This window comes from Lactuca sativa, chromosome 5 (genome assembly GCF_002870075.4).
Source record: "Lactuca sativa cultivar Salinas chromosome 5, Lsat_Salinas_v11, whole genome shotgun sequence".
NCBI lineage: Eukaryota > Viridiplantae > Streptophyta > Magnoliopsida > Asterales > Asteraceae > Lactuca > Lactuca sativa.
In genome coordinates, this window is record NC_056627.2 from 347,783,184 (window position 1) to 347,803,718 (window position 20,535).

A 20,535-nucleotide genomic window follows, 5' to 3' on the forward strand; every position below is an offset into this window, starting at 1 on the left:
AATTTCTTGAAGTCGCACCACTTGATCTGATAGCCGAGCTTATTACGTGTTACTAGATCCCTGAGAATACAAGTCGTTTTGAAAAGCCTCAACTAAAAAGTTGGTGAGTTCATAAGCATTTTTGTATAAAAATCGTTTTGTACTTGTTTAGAGTAGTTCTCATAGTGCTTTCAGAAATCCGATATTTTTATAATAATAATTTGTAAGTCCCATTCTAAAATAGTGAATATTACCTATTACTAGATCTCTGAGAATACAAGTCGTTCTGAAAAGCGTCAACTAAAAAGTTGGTGAGTTCATAAGCATTTTTGTATAAAAATAGTTTTGTAATTGTTTAGAGTAGTTCTCATAGTGCTTTCAGAAATCTGATATTTTTATAAAAATAATTTGTAAGTGTTGTTCTAAAACAGTGAATATATGCATCCATGTCCTTTGTTATCTTGTGTTTGTAAAAGTAAAGCGAACGTTCCCAGAAAATCTGATATTTTCTAAAAAGAAATTGTTTGAAATGTTTGTGTCCGATCTTATATTAATACATATGTGTTAATGTTTGTGAGTATAGCAATAGAATGATCCTAGACAACCCGATGTTGTCTGCGTAAGAGAATGCTGGAATCTCAACCCCCGAGGTTGAGTACCAGCGCGTATTGGTTACCGTTTTATCCAAAAAGAAAAGAGAATGGTTTCCCGTAGATTGGCCTAGTCTAAGTGAGCCGTTATAACCATACTAGATAATGAAATTTTTGCCTGTCATGGCGTTTTTTGGAAGCTGACGGAATAAGGTAAGGTTTTTGTCACCCTAGACTGACCTAATCTAAATGTAGCGAACAACTTAGGTGTGGGGTGTCACCCCCTGTATAGATCTATACACAAACTCCTGCTCTCCCTCCAGGAGACTCTGGTTATAATTACAGGTTACAATCGTACACTCATTTGGTGTCAACCAACACGCGGAAAAAGAAGAAAACATATGAGGTATATTCTAGGCCCAATAAACATGTAAGTGGACAACTAAGGCTCACTAAGCATGCATATTATTTCCAGGCTCAAAAGGAATATAAATGTATATCCCGGGCCCAATATACATGTAAAAGGACAACTAAGGCTCATTAAACATGTAAAAGGACACTAAGGCCCACTAAACATGTAAAAGGACACTAATGCCCACTAAACATGCAAAAAGACACTAAGGCCTACTAAACATGTAAAAGAACACTAAGGCCCACTAAACATGTATATTAATTTTCCAAGCCCAATAACGGAAAGAATATATACAAGTTAACATGTCTAGGTGTTTTAAAAATATATATGAGTTATACAAACTTGTATCTAACACAGGTATAAAAGCTTTTAGCATGGTAAAAACAATTTCTTGTTTTTGACATTTCTGTCCCTGTTTTTAGAAAAATTATAGAATAATCGTCATAAGTTGAAATTCGGATCCTTAAACTCTGAGAGTTTTGAAAATGAGTCTACTATATTCATAATTTTTATTATAATTTTTAAAATGCTTAAACTAGTGTGAAAATGTTCATCTTCACAGACTGGTCCGAAATTATTCTTGAAATGATAGGAAGTTTTGTAAAAATCTCCAAAAAGTGTAGAAAAATCATATGGACGTCTGCGAGTAGTCATTTTAAAGGTATAAAACTGAAATTTTTGAATGTAAAACAGTTTTGAAAAATATTACCCTCAAGGTGCTCAAAACAGTCTGAAATTAGACCATAACGTTTCTGTTAAAAGCTGATTTTTGAGTTTAGGTCATAGATGTTTGAGCACAACACTTGTTTTTGCTATTTAGGGTGTATAATCTATGATCTACAAGTTTACATGTAATATATAAGACAAAACATACTTTTCTCATGGTTTTTATGAAGATCTAACTGATAAACTTCATTTTCAAGTAAAGATCTAAAAGTTAAACACATAACGCGATAGTACATGCAAATATCCAACGGTTAAATGAGAGTTGACTTGTATCCTCCCCCAAAAACATGAAAAATATGAAAGATATGGGGGTATGAAGCTCACCTTGGGGTTTTTGATATGTAGATGAAGAAGAAGATGAAACTTTGAACCTAGCTTGTGCCTTGAAGAGATCTTGAAATGGTGGTTAATCTAAGCTCCGTATTCACGAAAATGGAGTTGTAAGAGGAAAGATCTTAGCGTAGACTTGAAATAGACATCTAGAGATGAATATTGACTTACCAAGAAGTTTAAAACTCGGTCTTTGTTGATGATAAATCTCGAAAATGCTTGGAGGAACAATGGGGACTAGAGAGAGTAATGAGATAAGAGTAGAAGTTTGAAGTGAAAATGGAGAAGTAATGGTGGTGGTTTGGCTAGCTATAAGGAGAGAAGAGAGGGAAAGAGAGGTTTCGACTTCTTTAGATGTTGATGTGAAGTGCTTGCTTGTTTGATGGTCCGTGCCGAGATACATGGTAGTTAAAAATGAGGTGGCAAGCTCATGATCCACCCTTATATATAATTCGATCTGGGCTAATTAGGAGAGGGTTCTTGGCCCACGTGGCGGCCCAAAATGTTCTAGGGAGGGTGTTGGACCAATTATTGGGAGTTTTCGGCCCATTGGGTGCTTATGAGGGTTTACGACCCAATGGTGATAAGGAAAAAGGGTTTATGGCCTAACCATGTTCAAGTGAGTTGTTCATGGCCCATAAAGGCCCATGAAAATGAAGTGGGACATTTTAGGCCCAATAAGGAAGTATTGGTCCAAATAATGGTTTTGGGTTGAGAATTCATGGGCTAAAACCCAAAACAATTGAGTTTGGCTTATTGGATCGAGCTTTGGGTTTGAATGATAATATATGAAGGTATGAACTTAAATGGCGCTGTAGTTTGTATTTTACTAGCTGGTTCCTTATAAGTTTACATAGAGGAATCATCTCGTACACGGATTAAGATCTAACCCTAATTTGCTAGTTGTGACATCAACCCCCCGTTAGAGGGAATTTCGTCCCGAAATTCGTTCTAAAGCAACAGCTCAAGTACTAAGGAAAAGATGTGGGAATCTTGGTTTTGTCTAGTCTTTTCATTCCTAGGAGAATGGAAGTCCTTGCTTAGTGATCTAGTGGACCTTTGCTACTGACCCTTGACCTTGCTCCTTTGTTTAGTTGGGTGTTGGTCATCTCAGCCCAACATAGATGTATTATGCCTTTGCGTCCTATTTGGTGAAGTAACTGGATGGTCACGGTTAATGAGGATCACGTATCTGACGCCCCAAAAATAGTGCCTCTAAACCTTGGGGGAACACTATTGTCACTAAAGTTAAAGTTTCTTGTGGTATAGTTGGCCTCATACTTCTTAAGTTGGCATGGGAGTTTCTTACTACATGATCCTGAACTAGTGGGAGGTCGATCATTGCTTGTTCCGGAGGGTAGCTTGAGTAAATCTTTGATTCGGGGTAGGGGATATCGATCCTTGAGGATGGTTTCATTTGATTCTTAGTAGTCATTGGTCCTATGCACACTTATCCTTTCCTATTTATGAGTTGGATACGCGTTCTCTAAGGTTCAAGTCTTGGTTTGACAACTCTCATACTTATTGGGTCGTTCCATCGACCGGATACCTTCGGTGTTTATGTTGGTGCTAAGTGCTCTTGGTGTTCTAGCTATGAGAATGACTCCATGAGTTAAGTCAATCTCCGAACTCAACTTGGCATGTAGGTGATATTTCCGAAAGGAATTTGGAAACACCTTAGCGGGGTTATAAATCTGAAGGTTACCCTCGGTGTCCTTTGCTCCTTGTTTCTTATCCCTATTATGGGCTAGAAAAGAGTGTGGTATTACTTGCACGGGTACCTAAGGGTCTAGATGCTCGGGATAATTTGAGGATTGTTTTTATAAGTTCTAAGGGTTTCGTTAATCACCTGGTTAAGGCGAAAAGCCTCGTTGGCACATGAATTGCGTATGGTGAGGATCAAGTCAGCCCATGTCAATTGACACCGTTGGGCTCCTTATTGTAATAGATGTTGGATTGATCTGAAAGGGATGGTTGTTCAAAATGTTAGTATGTTCTATGTACACGTTTTCAATGTTACCAATTTTTTCCTTGGTATTCCTACCGTGGCTACCTCATTCTGAATTTTTGGGTGACCTAGCCACGAGTGCCTTGATATAAACGATGTGATTTAGTAGTCTGATTTCTATTAGACCTCTCTATGACGGTTTGATGTAGCCTAGTCGTACATAATTTAAGATTGGAAAGATTGTAGACTGAGTGGTCATGTCCTAAATCCAAAGTTAGACAAGAAATAGGAATTAAGGTGGAACTACGCACTCTAAGCTTGTAGAATCTTAATTTCACACGGCCTTTCGTTTATACTAAATTATCATAACTTCCGCAAGGATTTTTTTTTGTTGTTTGGAAACGTACTGAAAATTTCGGTAGGGTTCCTCATTGTCCCTTTCATGTCCAGTTGTTAAACTCTTCCTGGTCCTCCATCATTCTTCTCTGTTTGACAATTCCTCTTGAAGTGTCCCGTTTCACCGCATGTGTGGCTTACGAGAGTTACTTCTGGGTTGGGGCTTGGAGTGACGCATGGGGTTGGGGCCCTACAGTAGTGGGAGGTGTCCCCCTTCTTTTTGCACCTTTTGCAATGAAATTCTCGGCAGACTCCCTGATGATGGTAGTTGCACTTGCTGTAGAGCGGGAGGTTTCCATGGTATGGTCTTCTCGGTGTTGGGGTAGGGGGGCCAGTGGGGGTAGGGTCTGCTACAACTTGTTGCCTTTTGGTAGGCCCTTGATTCGATCATCTTCCTTTCTTGTTCCCCAGCTTTCGCTTCATGACCTTAGGTTTGGTGTTTGGGGTGTCTTGGTAAGTTGTCCCTTGTTGGATTCCTTGGTTGTTACTACGGTTGGAATTGCCGACACCATTTCCATTTCCATTTAGGTTGTTGGCGTTGAGTTGTTCCATGACGGTTGTCACGACAGCTATTACATCGGCTTGGAAGGTTGTGGGGTCCATCTGCAGAATTGGTGTTTCGTCGGCTAGCTGGTTTCTTCCACCGGAAGACATGATTATGTTGCATAATGAGAAACTAGTTCGTGAGTAACTATGGTTATCTCTAGTCGTATCTCATCTATGATTACAGATATGATCTTATGCATGTACGCATATAAATCACATGTTTTTTTGCATGATTCTCGTTGTCTCGACCTACAACCCTATGATGTATTAATGGTAGTATGTAGAAATAGGTATGGTATAAACGTTAAGTTATCCTAATAGATTATAGATATCAGATCCTTAAGTTGGCTTAGGTTACATGAGTTCTTGTAGGGCGTACCTCTCTTGATTTACTACTACTAGTCATGACGAATTACATGGTAAACCTAGGACTTAGTGCGAATAGGTTAGTGACTGTCGTATGCCTAATTAGCGTACAAGGTGTTGAAAGGTCTCATCTATGGGGTTTGGGCTAGTCATTCATATTGTATATCTGTCTTGGTAGGTTTCAGGGTGTTTGTAGCTCTTTTGTTTTAGTGTTTGCGGTTGTAAAGGTGTTGATGGCCGTGAAACCCGTTTGCGGTTGGTCTTTTGCTATATATAGGAGTCTGTCAGTCTTATGCAGGAGGTTGGTTGTCAGATTGTTCACAGCCTAATGTGTGTGTATCCAAGGTGTACTAGATGTTTTGAGATATTAACGTGTGAATTCTTGGTTTGATTCTTCTTCTACTCCATTCTTACTTTGTTTGATTGCTATTTGTTTGATCACTGGTTTGGATACTCAGATTTAGGACCTAACAATTGGTATCAGAGCATATCCAATGTCAAACTCGTGTTTGGTGTTTACGGCTACAAGTTCCTCTTCATTATTGTGGTTATTTCGAGTATATTTGTTGGACACTTGCTTTTTGATCAACTTTCAAATCTGTTGGGATCGAAATCTGCTTGGAATAAGTTGTTCTAAGTGTTTAGGGTGCACTCTGTTGAAGCTTTTACGGTCGTGAACCATTCAAATTCTTTTTGACTCTGAACTGCATCTACGACCATGATCCCTTCACTGACCGTGTTCCCTTCATTGACCGTGAAAAATTCTTCATGAACCGTGTACGGTCGTGAACGTTGTGTACAGCCATGAAGTGTGTATGACCGTGAACCATTACGGCTGTAAACCCTCTTATTGATTATTTGAAGATTTTTTATTTTAATGTTTTTCTTTTTAGCTTGTTTCTTTAATCATTTAAAAAATCAAAAACAAAAAATGGATTCACAAATCTCATCAACTCATCAAGAATTGGACACCATCATGGGAACCACTACTCGAATTCCTCGCTTACTGTCCGCTGAAGGATTTCCAAAAAAGAAGTATCGAATGGAAAAATACATTAAGATGAAAGACTTCAAAATCTGAAGAAGCATTTTAAAAGGACCGATCCAGATCACAACAACTCGAAAATGGAGATGTCGTCAACAAGGATATTGATAATTACACTGAGGCAGATTTTGAAAAGTTTGAACAGAATGAAAAGGCACTGGCTACACTCGTAATGGCCTTATCCCCAGAGATTGCACAAGGTTTTAGAGAATACACTTCAGCAAAGGCTCTGTGGGAAGATTTGATTGAAGTATATGAAGGAAATGGGGACATGAAACAAAGTCGCCAGGATATGTTGAGACAAAAGTTCAATATGTTCAACCACATTCTTGGAGAAACCCTAGAAGCTCAACTTCAACGATTCATCACATTGACCACTGAAATGAGTTCAGCTGGGATCTCAGTGCCAAGATCTGAAATTAACAAGAAAGTATTGAATTATTATCCAAAGGCTTGGGACATGAATGTTGTTGTCATCAAGAAAACTAAAGATCTTAACCGAATTAGTCTGGACGAAACCATGGCCATCATCAAAGCATGTGATCTTGATGATAAACAGAGAGAGATCAATCATGTGAACTCGTACTCAACTGCAAATCTTGGAATTTCTAAAAAAAATGCTTTATTATCCTTTACCACTTCTTAAAGTCAATCTTTCGCTATTCTAAACCCCCAAGGTCAAATGTTTGCTAAGTCACAAGTTCAACCGTTTGTTGCTTCTCAATCATCATCATATACCATTCCATCCCTGAAAAATGTTCAATCCTCAGCATCTTACCCATAGGTTGTTTTCTCTTCAAAAGCACCTGTTTCAGCTCCTGCTCCAGAGGAAAATGAAGAAAATTTGGCTCTTGCTACCGGTCTTGTCAACTGCTACAATGCCTTCGTGGCTGGGGAGCTTCCTCCTCAACTATCTTTCGTTGATTTGCATCAAATTCATCCCGAATATGTTGAGGAAATGGATATTACATGGCAAATTGATATGGCGGTATTCAGGGAAAAACAATTCTCCAAAAAGACAGGCAAAAGTAACTAGGGAATGAATGCTGAAAAGAAGGTGGGGTTCAACAAAGGCAAACTCCGATGCTTTAACTGCCATGAACCTGGTCATTTTGCCAGAGACTGCTCGAAGCCTGATATGAGGGAAAACAACGAAAGAACAATGGTGTCAGTGGGTAACAGCAAGGGAGCTACCACCAACAAACAGAATGATAATCTTGTTGTAGTAGCTTAGTCGTTTGATTGGGATGACCAAATTCAGGCCCTAAACATCTCGGGACCTGAGAATGCGCATCTTGCCCAAATCAACGACACTGCAGAAGAAGAAGCTGAGATTGAACCAAAGGCAAAGATGGTGGATCTGCAAATCGCGTTTATGGTATAGACTACCCCCGAGTCTGCAAAGCCAGAGGTCAGTGAAAATTCTTGATCTCAATCTTGTATTAAAACTGTTAAATTTTTGCGTGATCAAACCGAGTTACTAAAAAGAGAGAACGAGGACTTAAAATATGAAAGGTATGAACTAAAGAGAGATCAAAGACCACTAAAAGAGAAATTAGAGGCCAAGACTAGCGATTTTAGGAAGTTGCAGGAACATTACAACAATAAATGTGAAAATTACAATTACATAAAGAAACAACTTGTTGTCACTGAGGAACTTAACACATTGAAAATACATTATGAAAATGTTGATTTTAACTTTAAAAAATTTGATGTGTCAAGTGAGAAAGTGGCAACAATAATTGAAAAGCAAATGAAGTGGAAGGACAAAAAGCAAGTAGGAATAGGTTATAAGAGTGTCCCTCCCCCATTTAATTACAATTACACTACTCAACCTATGACTCTGGAGGAGATAGACCGAGAACCATTTATGGTCTTTGGTAAATCAGCTGCTGAACAGGCCACAAAACCTAGTGCTAGGGTTTTGGATACTAACATTTCTACCTCTATTGCAGATGTGACAGTAAGCCAGCAAACGCAAGATGATGGGAAGATTGAGTCTAATAATAATTTGGTGTCAAAAGTTGGTGTTTCTAATTCAAATGTTGATGAGTCTGTTCTTGATGTTAAGACTGATATTTTATCTTGTGATGATGTGATGTCGAACTCAAATGTTTCTGATAGTTGTGATGTTGTTTTTGTAAAATCCACTGAATCTGATACTAACATATCCACACCTTCTACATCTGTCACACATTCTAACTTCTGCAATTGCACATGTGGGAAGGTTAGAAAGGTCCATAAGATCATGAAATCTGATAATGGCGGTACCAAGTCTAAAGATAATAAGCAATTTTTTTCAACTGTGATACTGCCGGCCACATTGCTCAAAATTGTTCCAACCGAGCATTTGTGCATTTTTCAACACCGAGGAAAGAAAATGAGTCTCGAGGAAGGTCTCTAACGAGAAAGTCCTCGAGATCTCATCTTCGTGATAATGATCGAAAAATTCATAATAATAAGAAAAGGCCGATATTAAACCAAACAAACAGGTTTTCTCTAAACCAGCCACAGGTACTTTGCCGAAATCGACTGCGGTTGAACCAAGGTCAATTTCGTCAAAGGGTGCGTCTGGATCTTCGACTAATTATAGCCGAAAATATAAACGCTCAAAGAAAAAGAAAAATGTTTCTAAATCACCTGTGAATATTTTCAAACCTAACTACCAATGGGTGCCCAAATCTACAATTGTCCGATCATCTTCATCGTCTTAAAGTGTTTCTGATATTAATGTAATTTTAAAAAATCAAAAAGACAAATCTGTCAAAGTCCAGGGTAAACCCAGGGTTGTAATGACCTGGGTCCCCAAATCTAAATAATCCCACTCTTTGTGTAGGAACAACTGCGGAGGAATGTCGCCAGACCTTGGTATGTCGGCAACGGTTGTTCCAGGCATATGACAGGAGACATCTCCCAGTTGCACAACATTCAAAACTTTAATGGGGGATACATTTCCTTTGCAGGAGGTGAAGGCGGAAAGATCACTCAAATGGGAACACTTTCAAATAAAGTGCAAAGTTTCGAGAATATCAACTACGCACCCGAGTTGAAGTATAGTTTGTTGAGTGTTTCTCAGATATGTGACAAGGGATACTCAACACATTTCACCGATAAAGAATGTCTAATTTTAAAGTCAGACATTGTTATCCCGGATGAATGGATTCTTGTAAAATCAAAACGGGACGGAAATGCATATATCATTGACATGAACAACAATCTTCCTGAACAAGTCATTTGCCTCTTCTCAAAGGTTTCTGAGTAAAATGCTATGCTGTGGCACCGAAGACTCGGACATGCTAACGCAAAGAATCTGAATCGACTTGCAAAGAATGACATGGTGTGTGGACTTCCTATCAAAGACATCATCACTTTTGAAAAATGTGTAGCTTGCACTCAAGGAAAACATCATAGAAAACCAGATTTTCCAAAACAGGTTAATTGATAAGGACATATTTAGTTATAAAATTTATGCATTATCTTAAAACTTTATGTTGATTTTATATCATTTAATGAACAAAAGGTGCTTAATTAGTTTATAATTTCATTTTTCAGCAAAAATTACTTGCTCGGAAGGAAAAGGAAGCGGAACTATCGATTAGAGGCTTGGATCTTGGATTTTGAAGAAAGAAGGATGTTGTGGGAAAACTTGACCCCTCGTCAATTTTTTGTCCATATCTCATGAACCGTAACTCCGATTGACGAGATTCAAAATGTTATGAAAACTAGACACAATTTCGGACAACTTTCATGTTTTGAGAAAATGCTGATTCTAACGGACTCGACGAGTAGGCCATCAAATCGAAGAGTTGGTCAGAAGTTTCGCAATTCCTTATGTTGCCTTGCCGTACACAGGATTTTAAGTGATGGACTCGGCGAGTAGGTCGTTGGACTCGCTGAGTAGCCCCTGTTTTTAGAATATATATATATATATATATATATATATATATATATATATATATATATATATATATATATATATATATATATATATATATATATATATATATATAAACGCTTCTCATTCGAACCCTAACTTATAGGGGAACCCTTGGGGGTTAATTTGCGACTGGAGGTGCAGCTAGAAGCCCTGGAACTCGTGGAACAACCCTAGCTTTCAATTTTGAGAAGATAAAAGGCAATTTAGGTGTACTCTTTACTTAATCTTTTGTTTGAACTATGTGTAAACTATTAGATTTCGTTTTTGATAAAATTTCTGCTGTAATCATGAGCTAAAACTCATATCTTCTGTTTAGGGTAGATGAATTTATGACTATGTGTTGATTTTTGATTAGGATTAATTTTAATTGGTGATTATGTTTTATTAAGCTTGTTAAAGAACCTTATGTGTTAACAATAACTATTCTTCTGTTAATAAATCAGTACTTAAGTTGTATGAACATCTCTTAGTTATTAATTTCATAAGATTTATTGTGACCACATAGTTGTATGTCTAGGAATAGCGAATCTGAAACTCAAATTAACTAGAAGATAGGTAAGTTAATGTGTGAGCTTGTTTGATGAACATCAGCAAGAGGTTAATTGAAGGGCCAATTTAATTAACCATTACAAGTCTTATTTAACCCGAATCAATAACTAGGAAATCTGTTAATTTAGACAACTGGCCACTGCTTGAGTTAATTTGTTTACTAAGGATTAGTAATAGAGAACGTAAAACTAATCATCTTAGTCGGTAGCCAATGAAGAATTAATCCGATACATTGAAATCATCCACGGGAACAAGTGAGTCGAACCTAGACAGAAGTCCTCTTTATTATTGAATTTAGTTGATTTTTATTTGCTTAGCTCTTAGTTTCTTAGTTTAAGTTTTAGTTAATTGTTTAAGTTTCTAGTCTTGCAAAACTAGAGAAACCCCCTTTCTATTACTTGTTTTATTTAGATAATATTAGCATTTCTTTTAATTGTTTATCGTTCCCTGTGTTCGATACCCTACTTACCTGAACTAAACTACTAATCGATAGGTACACTGCCTTTCGTGTGTTCGTCTTTGTGTTTAAGTTAGTAGGATTAAAACTAGTTGGTTTTACACACATCAAGTTTTTGGCGCCGTTGCCGGGGAACGGTTCTAAATAGTTAATTTTATTTGCTAATTGTTATCATATATTTTTATTTTTTTATATAGTTTAATTTTTATTTATTATGTATTTTCCAAATCTCGATGCTTTTGATGCTTTTCTTGAGGAAGTAGTACAGGAAATTGAGCAAGAAGATGAGGAGTGTTGATCGGATGAAGATTTGAAGAAATTTGATAGATGGTTAGATAACATCTTGTCTAACCATCAACAATTTGAGTCACAAGAGCTAAAATTACAAGATGTAGAATTTAATCCAGAAAGAAATTTGGAGGAGCTGGAAAGGTTGCTAGCAGAGAGGTCAGACGAAGAACAAGAACAAGCTGAATTGTAGGAACCAAGGCATGGTTTGACCATTACCACGACGTGCCCCCCTGTTCTTCCGGTTTGTGTTTCGAAGCGTGGGGTGACGACTCCAACTTTGGAGAAAGTTCTGAGGCACGATCCATTTTTGATTAGTATCCAACTAGTTCCAACCCTTGTCAAGATTCTTGGGTTTTATGAATTCAAGCTCGTTTGGCCAGTTTTTGAAGCAAAGAGCCAAATTTTACAAATTGGTCCACCAAAGAAGATATTCAATGCAACAGATGAATTGGCGTTGAGTTTATTGGAAGTTTACTAAGTTGGGAGTCCAGCTTAAGACTCGCACAAAAAGAAGCGCTTGCAGGAGTTAACCCGCCATTAGAGTTTGTTTTTTTTTCTTTTTAAACTTCTAGTATTTATGGATAATTTAGGATTTTTTTTTTATGTTTGTTTTCCTTTTTATTACGTGGTTTTGACATTTATATTTGTAGATGCTAGGGCGAGATTAGAGCGATTTCTTAAAGCGTGAGGGAATTAAAGTGAGGGGTCGAGTCATAGACGAGAAGATTAGAAGATTTTAGTGATAATGGTTAGAAAGGAGTCTCGTCATTGAAGAAAATAAGGAGGTGTATTATCTTGATACCTTCCTTAAAGAATTGAAGCGGAAAGAAGAATTTGCACGATCAAAGCCGGAAACTCGTCAAGTGCACAACTGAAGTCGACGAGTCCAATAGAAATTCGCGATTTCTGCCCATATCACGATTCAACTCGGCGAGTTAGCATATCTACTCGACGAGTCACTCTTTAATTATATTTTCAAGATTTGACCACATTTGATACGGGAATTGGTTCTTTTCTTTGGAGATCATTTTCCGAGCATTTCCAACAATTTTTCCCTTATAATTGGAGCTACACCACATGATATTTTGACACCTAAGACATGGATGAGCTACTCCTATGTCTAAATTCAATTGAAGATGGAGCTTAAAGACGAAATATCTACTTCGCACTACTATCCCAAGGGAGTTTGTTCCAATTCTCTCTTTATTTTATTGTTCTTTATCATGCTTAATATGCAATGGGGACATTACATAAACTAAGTGTGGGGTAGGGGGTTGGTTAAATTAGTTAAAAATTTAGTTAAATTTCGAAAATCTTGAAATTTTAGTTAGTTTTGAAATTTTTGCATTAAAATTGCTAGGGCTAATTTAGAAATTTTTGGTAAAGCAATTAGGGATCGTGCTAGTATTATATTTGATGATTCTATGAAGACCCAAATGTTTAGTTGAGCCAATATACGTTATAGTGCATTTGTGGCCTCTTTTATTCTAGTGAAATCATGGGACAAAAACACAACCTCGCTTAGTTTGAGGGATGCATAAAATGAGCGTTGTTCAAAAGAAGTGGGTGAGTGTTTATGAGGATTGTGAGTATTTAGAATTGAGGGGGGTCCTTAGGAAAAACTTTAGACACAAATGCATGCGTTGCGGTCTTGGCATAATGGATGGGTTAAATTGGGATTGTCTTATATGATATTAGTGTGCTAAAATTCAGTTTTGTTTGGGGGAAAGCAAAGGTCAAGTGTGGGGTATTTTGATAAGGACATATTTAGTTATAAAATTCATGCATTATCTTAATACTTTATGTTGATTTTATATCATTTAATGAACAAAAGGTGCTTAATTAGTTTATAATTTCATTTTTCAGCAAAAATTACATGCTCGGAAGGAAACGGAAGCGGAACTAGCAATTGGAGGCTTGGATCTTGGATTTTGAAGAAAGAAGGATGTTGCTGGACAGCTTGACCCCTCGTTAGTGTTTTGGCCATATCTCATGAACTGTAACTCCGATTGACGAGATTCAAAATGTTATAAAAACTAGACACAATTTCGGACGAATTTCGTGTTTTGAGAAAATGCTGATTCCAAACGGACTCGATGAGTAGGCCATCAACTCGACGAGTTGGTCAGAAGTTTCACGATTCTTGATGTTGCCTTGCCGTACACGGGATTTTAAGTAATGGACTTGGCGAGTAGGTCACTGGATTCTCCGAGTAGCCCCTGTTTTCAGAATATATATATATATATATATATATATATATATATATATATATATATATATATAGAGAGAGAGAGAGAGAGAGAAAGAGAGAGAAACGCTTCTCATTCGAACCCTAACTTATGGGGGAACCCTTGGGGGTCAAGTTGCGACCTGAGGTGCAGCTAGAAGCCCTGGAACTCGTGGAACAACCCTAGCTTTCAATTTTGAGAAGGTAAAAGGCAATTTAGGTTTAATCTTTACTTAATCTTTTGTTTGAACTATGTGTAAACTATTAGATTTCATTTTTGATAAAATTTCTGTTGTAATCATGAGCTAAAACTCATATCTTCTGTTTAGGGTAGAGGAATTTATGAATATGTGTTGATTTTTGATTAGGATTAATTTTAATTGATGATTATGTTTTATTAAGATTGTTAAAGAACCTTATGTGTTAACAATAACTATTCTTCTGTTAATAAATCAGTACTTAAGTTGTCTGAACATCTCTTAGTTATTAATTTCATATGGTTTATTGTGACCACATAGTTGTATGTCTAGGAATAGCGAATCTGAAACTAGAATTAACTAGAAGATAGGTAAGTTAATGTGTGAGCTTGTTTGATGAACATCAGCAAGAGGTTAATTGAAGGGCCAATTTAATTAACCATTACAAGTCTTATTTAACCCGAATAAATAACTAGGGAAACCGTTAATTTAGACAACTGGCCACTGCTTGATTTAATTTGTTTCCTAAGGATTTGTAATTGCGAACGTGAAACTAATCATCTTAGTCGGTAGCCAATGAAGAATTAATCCGATACATTGAAATCATCCATGGGAACAAGTGAGTTGAACCTAAACAGAAGTCCTCTTTATTATTGAATTTAGTTGATTTTTATTTGCTTAGCTCTTAGTTTCTTAGTTTAAGTTTTAGTTAATTGTTTAAGATTCTAGTCTTGAAAAACTAGAGAAACCCCCTTTCTATTACTTGTTTTATTTAGATAATATTAGCATTTCTTTTAATTATTTATCGTTCCCTGTGTTCGATACCCTATTTACCTGAACTAAACTGCTAATTGATAGGTACACTGCCTTTCGTGTGTTCATCTTTGTGTTTAAGTTAGTAGGATTAAAACTAGTTGGTTTTACACACATCATTAATTCAATCAACCCGGTGCTCCAATTGTTGCATATGGACTTATTTGGTCTGGTCAACGTCCTCAGCATCAACATAAATTCATATTGTCTGGTTGTGATCGATGATTTCTCGCGTTTCACGTGGGTTTTCTTCTTGTCCAACAAAGCAAGGGCCGCAGACTTGTTAAGAAGTTTATTGTAATGATTGAGAGCCAGACTAATCATCGGGTGAAGGCGCTCAGAACTGATAACGGGAGGAAATTCAAGAATGTTGTCCTTGATTATTTTTGTGCGTAAATAGGGATCGTGCGTCAATATAGTGCTGCTCACACACCGTAACAAAATGGTGTTGCTGAGCGGCGAAATCGAACGTGAAAAGACACTGAAAGGACAATGTTATGTGACTCTACAATTCCAGTTTTCTTTTGGGCTGAGGCGATCAACACGACGTGCTATGTCCAAAATCGTGTCTTGATCAACAAAGATCAGATGAAGACCCCGTACGAAATTCTCTATGGTCACAAGAAATCTGTTAGTCACTTCCATATCTTTGGCTGTTCTTGCACCCTCCTTCATCTGGAATCCAACCCAAATTCAATGCCAACGCCGATGATTTTTACTTTGTGGGGTATGCTGCTCGCACGGCGTACAGGGTCTACATTAAGAAGACAAATCAAATCGCAGAATCCTTTGACATGCACTGGTTGGAGGAGAACAAGACGAATGCTAGAGTCGGTCCAGATTGGTTATTTGACTACACATCTTTGTTCAAATCAGTCAATGTGTTTTTAGATGATCTGTCTGGTTGCTGTTCTAGCTTGAAGAGTGTGATTGAAGATGAGAACGAAGGAGTTGTCTACAGACCACCGGTGGTGTCTTCTACGACTCCTACAGTGGATACATCTGTTCCAAGTAATTTGTCTGATTCTCCATGTCATCTAACGAATCCAGATGTTGATGTCACTCCTCTTACTCCTGATGAAAGAGAGTTCATGTCCAGAGATGCTTCCGCTGCTACTCAAACATTTATGGAACTTCTCTTTCCTGAACCAATCGCTAACGAGTTTATGGCAAGCCCCTCTCATGATTCTAGTTGGTCCGAGGTGGTTCATATAGCAGATGATGGATTTGTCAATATTCACAACCTTCTTGTAATGCTCAGTGACATCAGCCAGGAGCTTCCTTCCAGAATTCAACGCGATCATCTGATCGAAAACGTTATTGATCAGCTAGGCGACGGTGCTCGAACGAGGAGTCAGAGTGGAGATGTTAATACATGTCTTTACTCTTGCTTCATATATCAAATGGAGCCAAAGAATGTTGAAATGGCTTTGAATGAACCCAACTGGGTGGATGATATGCATGAGGAATTGAATCAATTTGAAAAACATGGGGTTTGGAAGCTGTTTGAATTACCTAAGGGCAAGAAGTCACTCAACACGCGCTGGGTTTATCGAAACAAGCAAGATGATTCAGGGGTCATTATGCGGAATAAGGCTCGATTGGTTGTCCGTGGATTTTGCCAAATCGAGGGTCTCAACTACACCAAAGTTTATGCTCTGGTAGCTCGTTTTGAGGCTATTCATATTTTCCTCGCATACGCTTCGTACATGAACTTCACGGTTTACCAGATGGACGTCAAGACTGCCTTCTTGTACGGCGCGGTGAAGGAAGAAATCTACGTTGATCAACCTCCTGGGTTTTTCAACTTGAAATTTCAGAATCACGTCTACAAGCTGGACAAGGCTTTATATGGGTTACATCAAGCTCCAAGGGCGTGGTATGCAATTCTTACGAAGCACTTTCTCGAGCATGGCTATTCACGGGGGACAATTGATCAAACCTTGTTCATTAAGCATGTTGGTACCGATCCAATTCTCGTTCAAATCTACGTCGATGATATCATTTTTGGGTCAACAAGTCCACAACTATGCAAAGAGTTCGAAAACTTTATGAAGAAGCGGTTCAAGATGAGTTCACTATGGGAAATGACCATGTTTCTAGGGCTTCAGGTCAAACAAGACTCAACCGGAATCATGATACATCAAGCCAAGTATGTTGAAGATATGCTAGAGAAGTTCGGGTTTCGAGACGCAAAACCTGCACTGACACCAATGGCCAAGAGACCTCTGTGGACTCCAGAGATTGTAGGTGAATCCGTAGATCAGACTGACTATAGATCGATGATCGGATCGTTGATGTATCTAACCGCAAGCAGGCCAGACATCATGTCCGCGGTTTGTCAATGCGCACGATATTAGGCTAATTGTAAACTTTCACATCTTATTGCTGTCAAAAGAATCTTTTAGTATCTCAAAGGCATCCTAAAACCGGGTCTTTGGTATCCTAAAATTTCCGAATTTGATTTATATGCTATTGCTGACAGTAATTATGGAGGCTGTGAGCTTGACAGGAAATCAACTTCTAGGGGATGTCAGTTTCTGGGAGATCGCTTGGTGTCATGGAAGTGCAAGAAATAGCACACAGTCTCAACCTCAACGGCGGAGGCGGAATATATCGCTGCCTCTGCCTGTTGTTCTCAAGTCATATGGATCCAAAATCAGTTGTTGGTCTACGATTGGAACTTTCTAGAAACCCCTATTTTTGTGACAATGAGGCTGCAATTCAAATTGCCAAGAATCCTATCCAACACTCCAAAATTAAGCACATCAACATCGAAATACATTTCATCAGAGACTGTTATGAGCGTTCGCTCATTCAGTTAGAACAGGTTCCCACTGCTAATAATGTGGCAGATTTGTTCAGAAAACCGTTTAACAAAGCTCGATTCGATATGCTAGTTGCATTTCTGAAAATTATTCGTTTTGAGGACTAATTTTTGTTATAGGTAGTTTAAAATGCGCATTTACTTTTGTTTTCTCTCCTACGCACAAATTTAGAGGGGAAATAAAACAAAACAAAAGTTAGAAAATTTTCAAAAATCCCAAAAACATTAGAAAATCAGAAAACACAAAAAATATAATATGTTGCTAATGATAGGTGCTTGCAGGTGATGTGTTGGGAAGTGACATCAACGAGTGATGACAGACACTTTAGGTCTGTGTAAGGTACCAACACTGGAATTTCTAGGCTCTGTGTTCGATGTGCTGGTAGGCACGAAAGATTTAAATGGACCAGACTAGGTATACTTGAACTATGAAAGGACCTGACAAATATGACTTAGATAGTTCTGTTTAGCCTGACAATATGATGCTCGGGTAGATTGAGCAAAGATATATACATGGTAATATGCGGATACACTTAAGTAATTTGTATCTAGAACAGTGGCGTAACTTTTCCTTGATGTATGGACATATGTCCTTAATTTTGGTACTGATAGGGCGACTGAGAATTCTGATAAAGTAGGTCTGTAGAAGGTTATTTTCTTGCTTTCTTTCTGTTAGTCGTACGTTGCCTCCTTTCTGTGATCGGCAGATCCGACCTGGACTACAACATATACAACTCTACTTCGATGCATCTTCTTCCTATGCAAATTATTTCTGTCTGTTAGTCATATGTTGTCTCCTTTGCGTGATAAGTCCTTATCCGACCTGGAACACAACATATGCATCATTCTATTTTTCAATCCCTCTATCCAGTTAGTCATATGTTTATCCCTTTGTGTGATTGGAAAATCCGACCTGGGTATACAACATATGCATTCTAAATCTGACTTCCCTCTTAATAATTGTCCGCTCTCCTAAAGTAAGGAGTAGTCTGGAAGTTCTTGATTATCGAAGTATGTCAGGAAGCGGGAAACACATTCTAGTACACCTAAAATTGAACATTCAATAGATTGTCTGTAGATCTCACAGCTAAATTTAGGTGGAGAACAATATCTGTGGTCGTCATCAGCTAAATGGTCTTCTACGAATATTATTTAGGATCATAGGATCAAATACCTTGTCACTTGTATTATGTCCTCATCTGTTACAATTTTTCGTGCTTAAGTGGACCAATATACTGGCGATTGACCAGGTCTAGTCACGAAGGTGAAAGTACTGAAAAATGCATTAAGATTGTCCTAAAACTTTGATCCCTTCATCACAAAAATATTATATGCAATTGTGAAAAGGAGAAATTAGGGTTAATTCATTCCAATTTTATTTTTATTCTATTTTTATTTTTATTTTGCTAAAAATCAAAAAAATCAAAAAATTATTTCTATTCTAGTTTGAATTTTTAGATTTTAGTTTGATTTTTTTAGATTTTGGTTAATTTTTAATTTTAATTTTAATTTTATAGTCCTCAAAATGTTTTACTTTTACAATAAATTGACGTATTGGGCTCGGACTTGAGGCATTTTGGGTTGTATCCCATAGGGGAAGGATCGGGTAGGGTCCATGTATAAAAGGATGAGTTATCGGCCAAAATCAGGTTTTACCTTCTCATTTTATTCGCGGCCGCAAACTTCTATATTCTCTCTCAAATGACGTTTTCTGATTCATCGATTTTAGAGAACTTGTGTGATTAATCTTGTAGGTATGCCTCTATCGAAAAACGACCGTGAATCGAAGGCTAAAACGAAAGAAATCTACTGTTCTGCGTTCACGACCCTTTGAAGGGTTTGCGGCCATTGAAGGGTTCACGGCCGTAAAACCCTTTTTAACCGTGAACCCCCAATTTTTAGACCTAAATTTTTTGTCTTTCACACGTAATAAATAATTAAAGCCTGATTAAACTGTTTAATGAGAAAAACCTTAAAACCTAATTGTTTAAATCATTGATTTCTTACTTGGCTTGGTTAAGTGCAGATCGCAATGGCAAACTTGAGGTTTTCAGACATTCACAACCTTGCTGTCTTCTTGGTTGATCCACCTACTCCTCATGGTGACTATAAATCCAGGATCAATGGGTTGAAGGAGTGCTGCTTGGCTTTTGCTCTTACCGCAAGTCCAGTTATTTACCAAGAGCCAGTGAAACAATTCTGGAAAACTGCCACTGTACTCAAAGAAAATGGTGAGGTTGTTTCAGGGGTTGCCACTATACACAACAGGAAAGTCTCGAACATCGAGCAAGTAATTCGTGAAGTACTTCAGATCGATGACTAGCCAGGTTTTCGAACCGAACTTCCATTGGAACAGACCGAAGAAATCATGGCTCGCATTGGTTATGAGGGTGTATTTCCACCAACTATCAAGAAATTACTACCACCGTATTGGAGGTTTTTGGTTCACGTTTTCATTAGTTGCATTTCGGGAAGAAGAGTCGGGGCTGACGAGGTCTCGTTACACAACACCGGAGCAATTATTGCCTTAGCTGCCAGATTGGACTTCAATTTTTCAAGGTTCATCTTGAATGATATGGTATGCAACATTGAAGGGAAGGGCAAAGACAAATTTCTTATGTTTCCAAGGTTCCTTCAAATGTTTTTTAACAAGAAATATCCGGAAATTGAGAAAAGGGGAGACACAATCGATTTGATGTCTCTTGGTTCTACAACCTTTGGTCTCATGAAATAAAACATAAAAGGAAAAATTATGTATGAAGGGAAACATCCGTTAGTGAAGTTTGGTAAATTTGCAGAAGTCAGTGATTCATCTGCAACTGAAAGCTCATCTGTATATGAAGAAACTGAGGATGATGTAATCACTTCTTCTAAAAAGGAAGAAGAAAGAGCTCCTCCT

At 37.7% G+C, this 20,535-nt stretch overlaps 1 protein-coding gene across 1 annotated transcript; it reads left to right on the forward strand.

Moving 5' to 3' along the window:
• Nucleotides 1-7,377: 7,377 nt before the first annotated feature.
• Nucleotides 7,378-9,600, forward strand: LOC111913103 (uncharacterized). Its single transcript, XM_023908834.1, has 4 exons — nt 7,378-7,557; nt 7,600-7,716; nt 7,816-8,734; nt 9,302-9,600. Exons 1-4 carry the CDS (start codon nt 7,378-7,380, stop codon nt 9,598-9,600), a joined length of 1,515 nt encoding a protein of 504 aa, XP_023764602.1.
• The last annotated feature ends 10,935 nt before the right edge of the window (nt 9,601-20,535 follow it).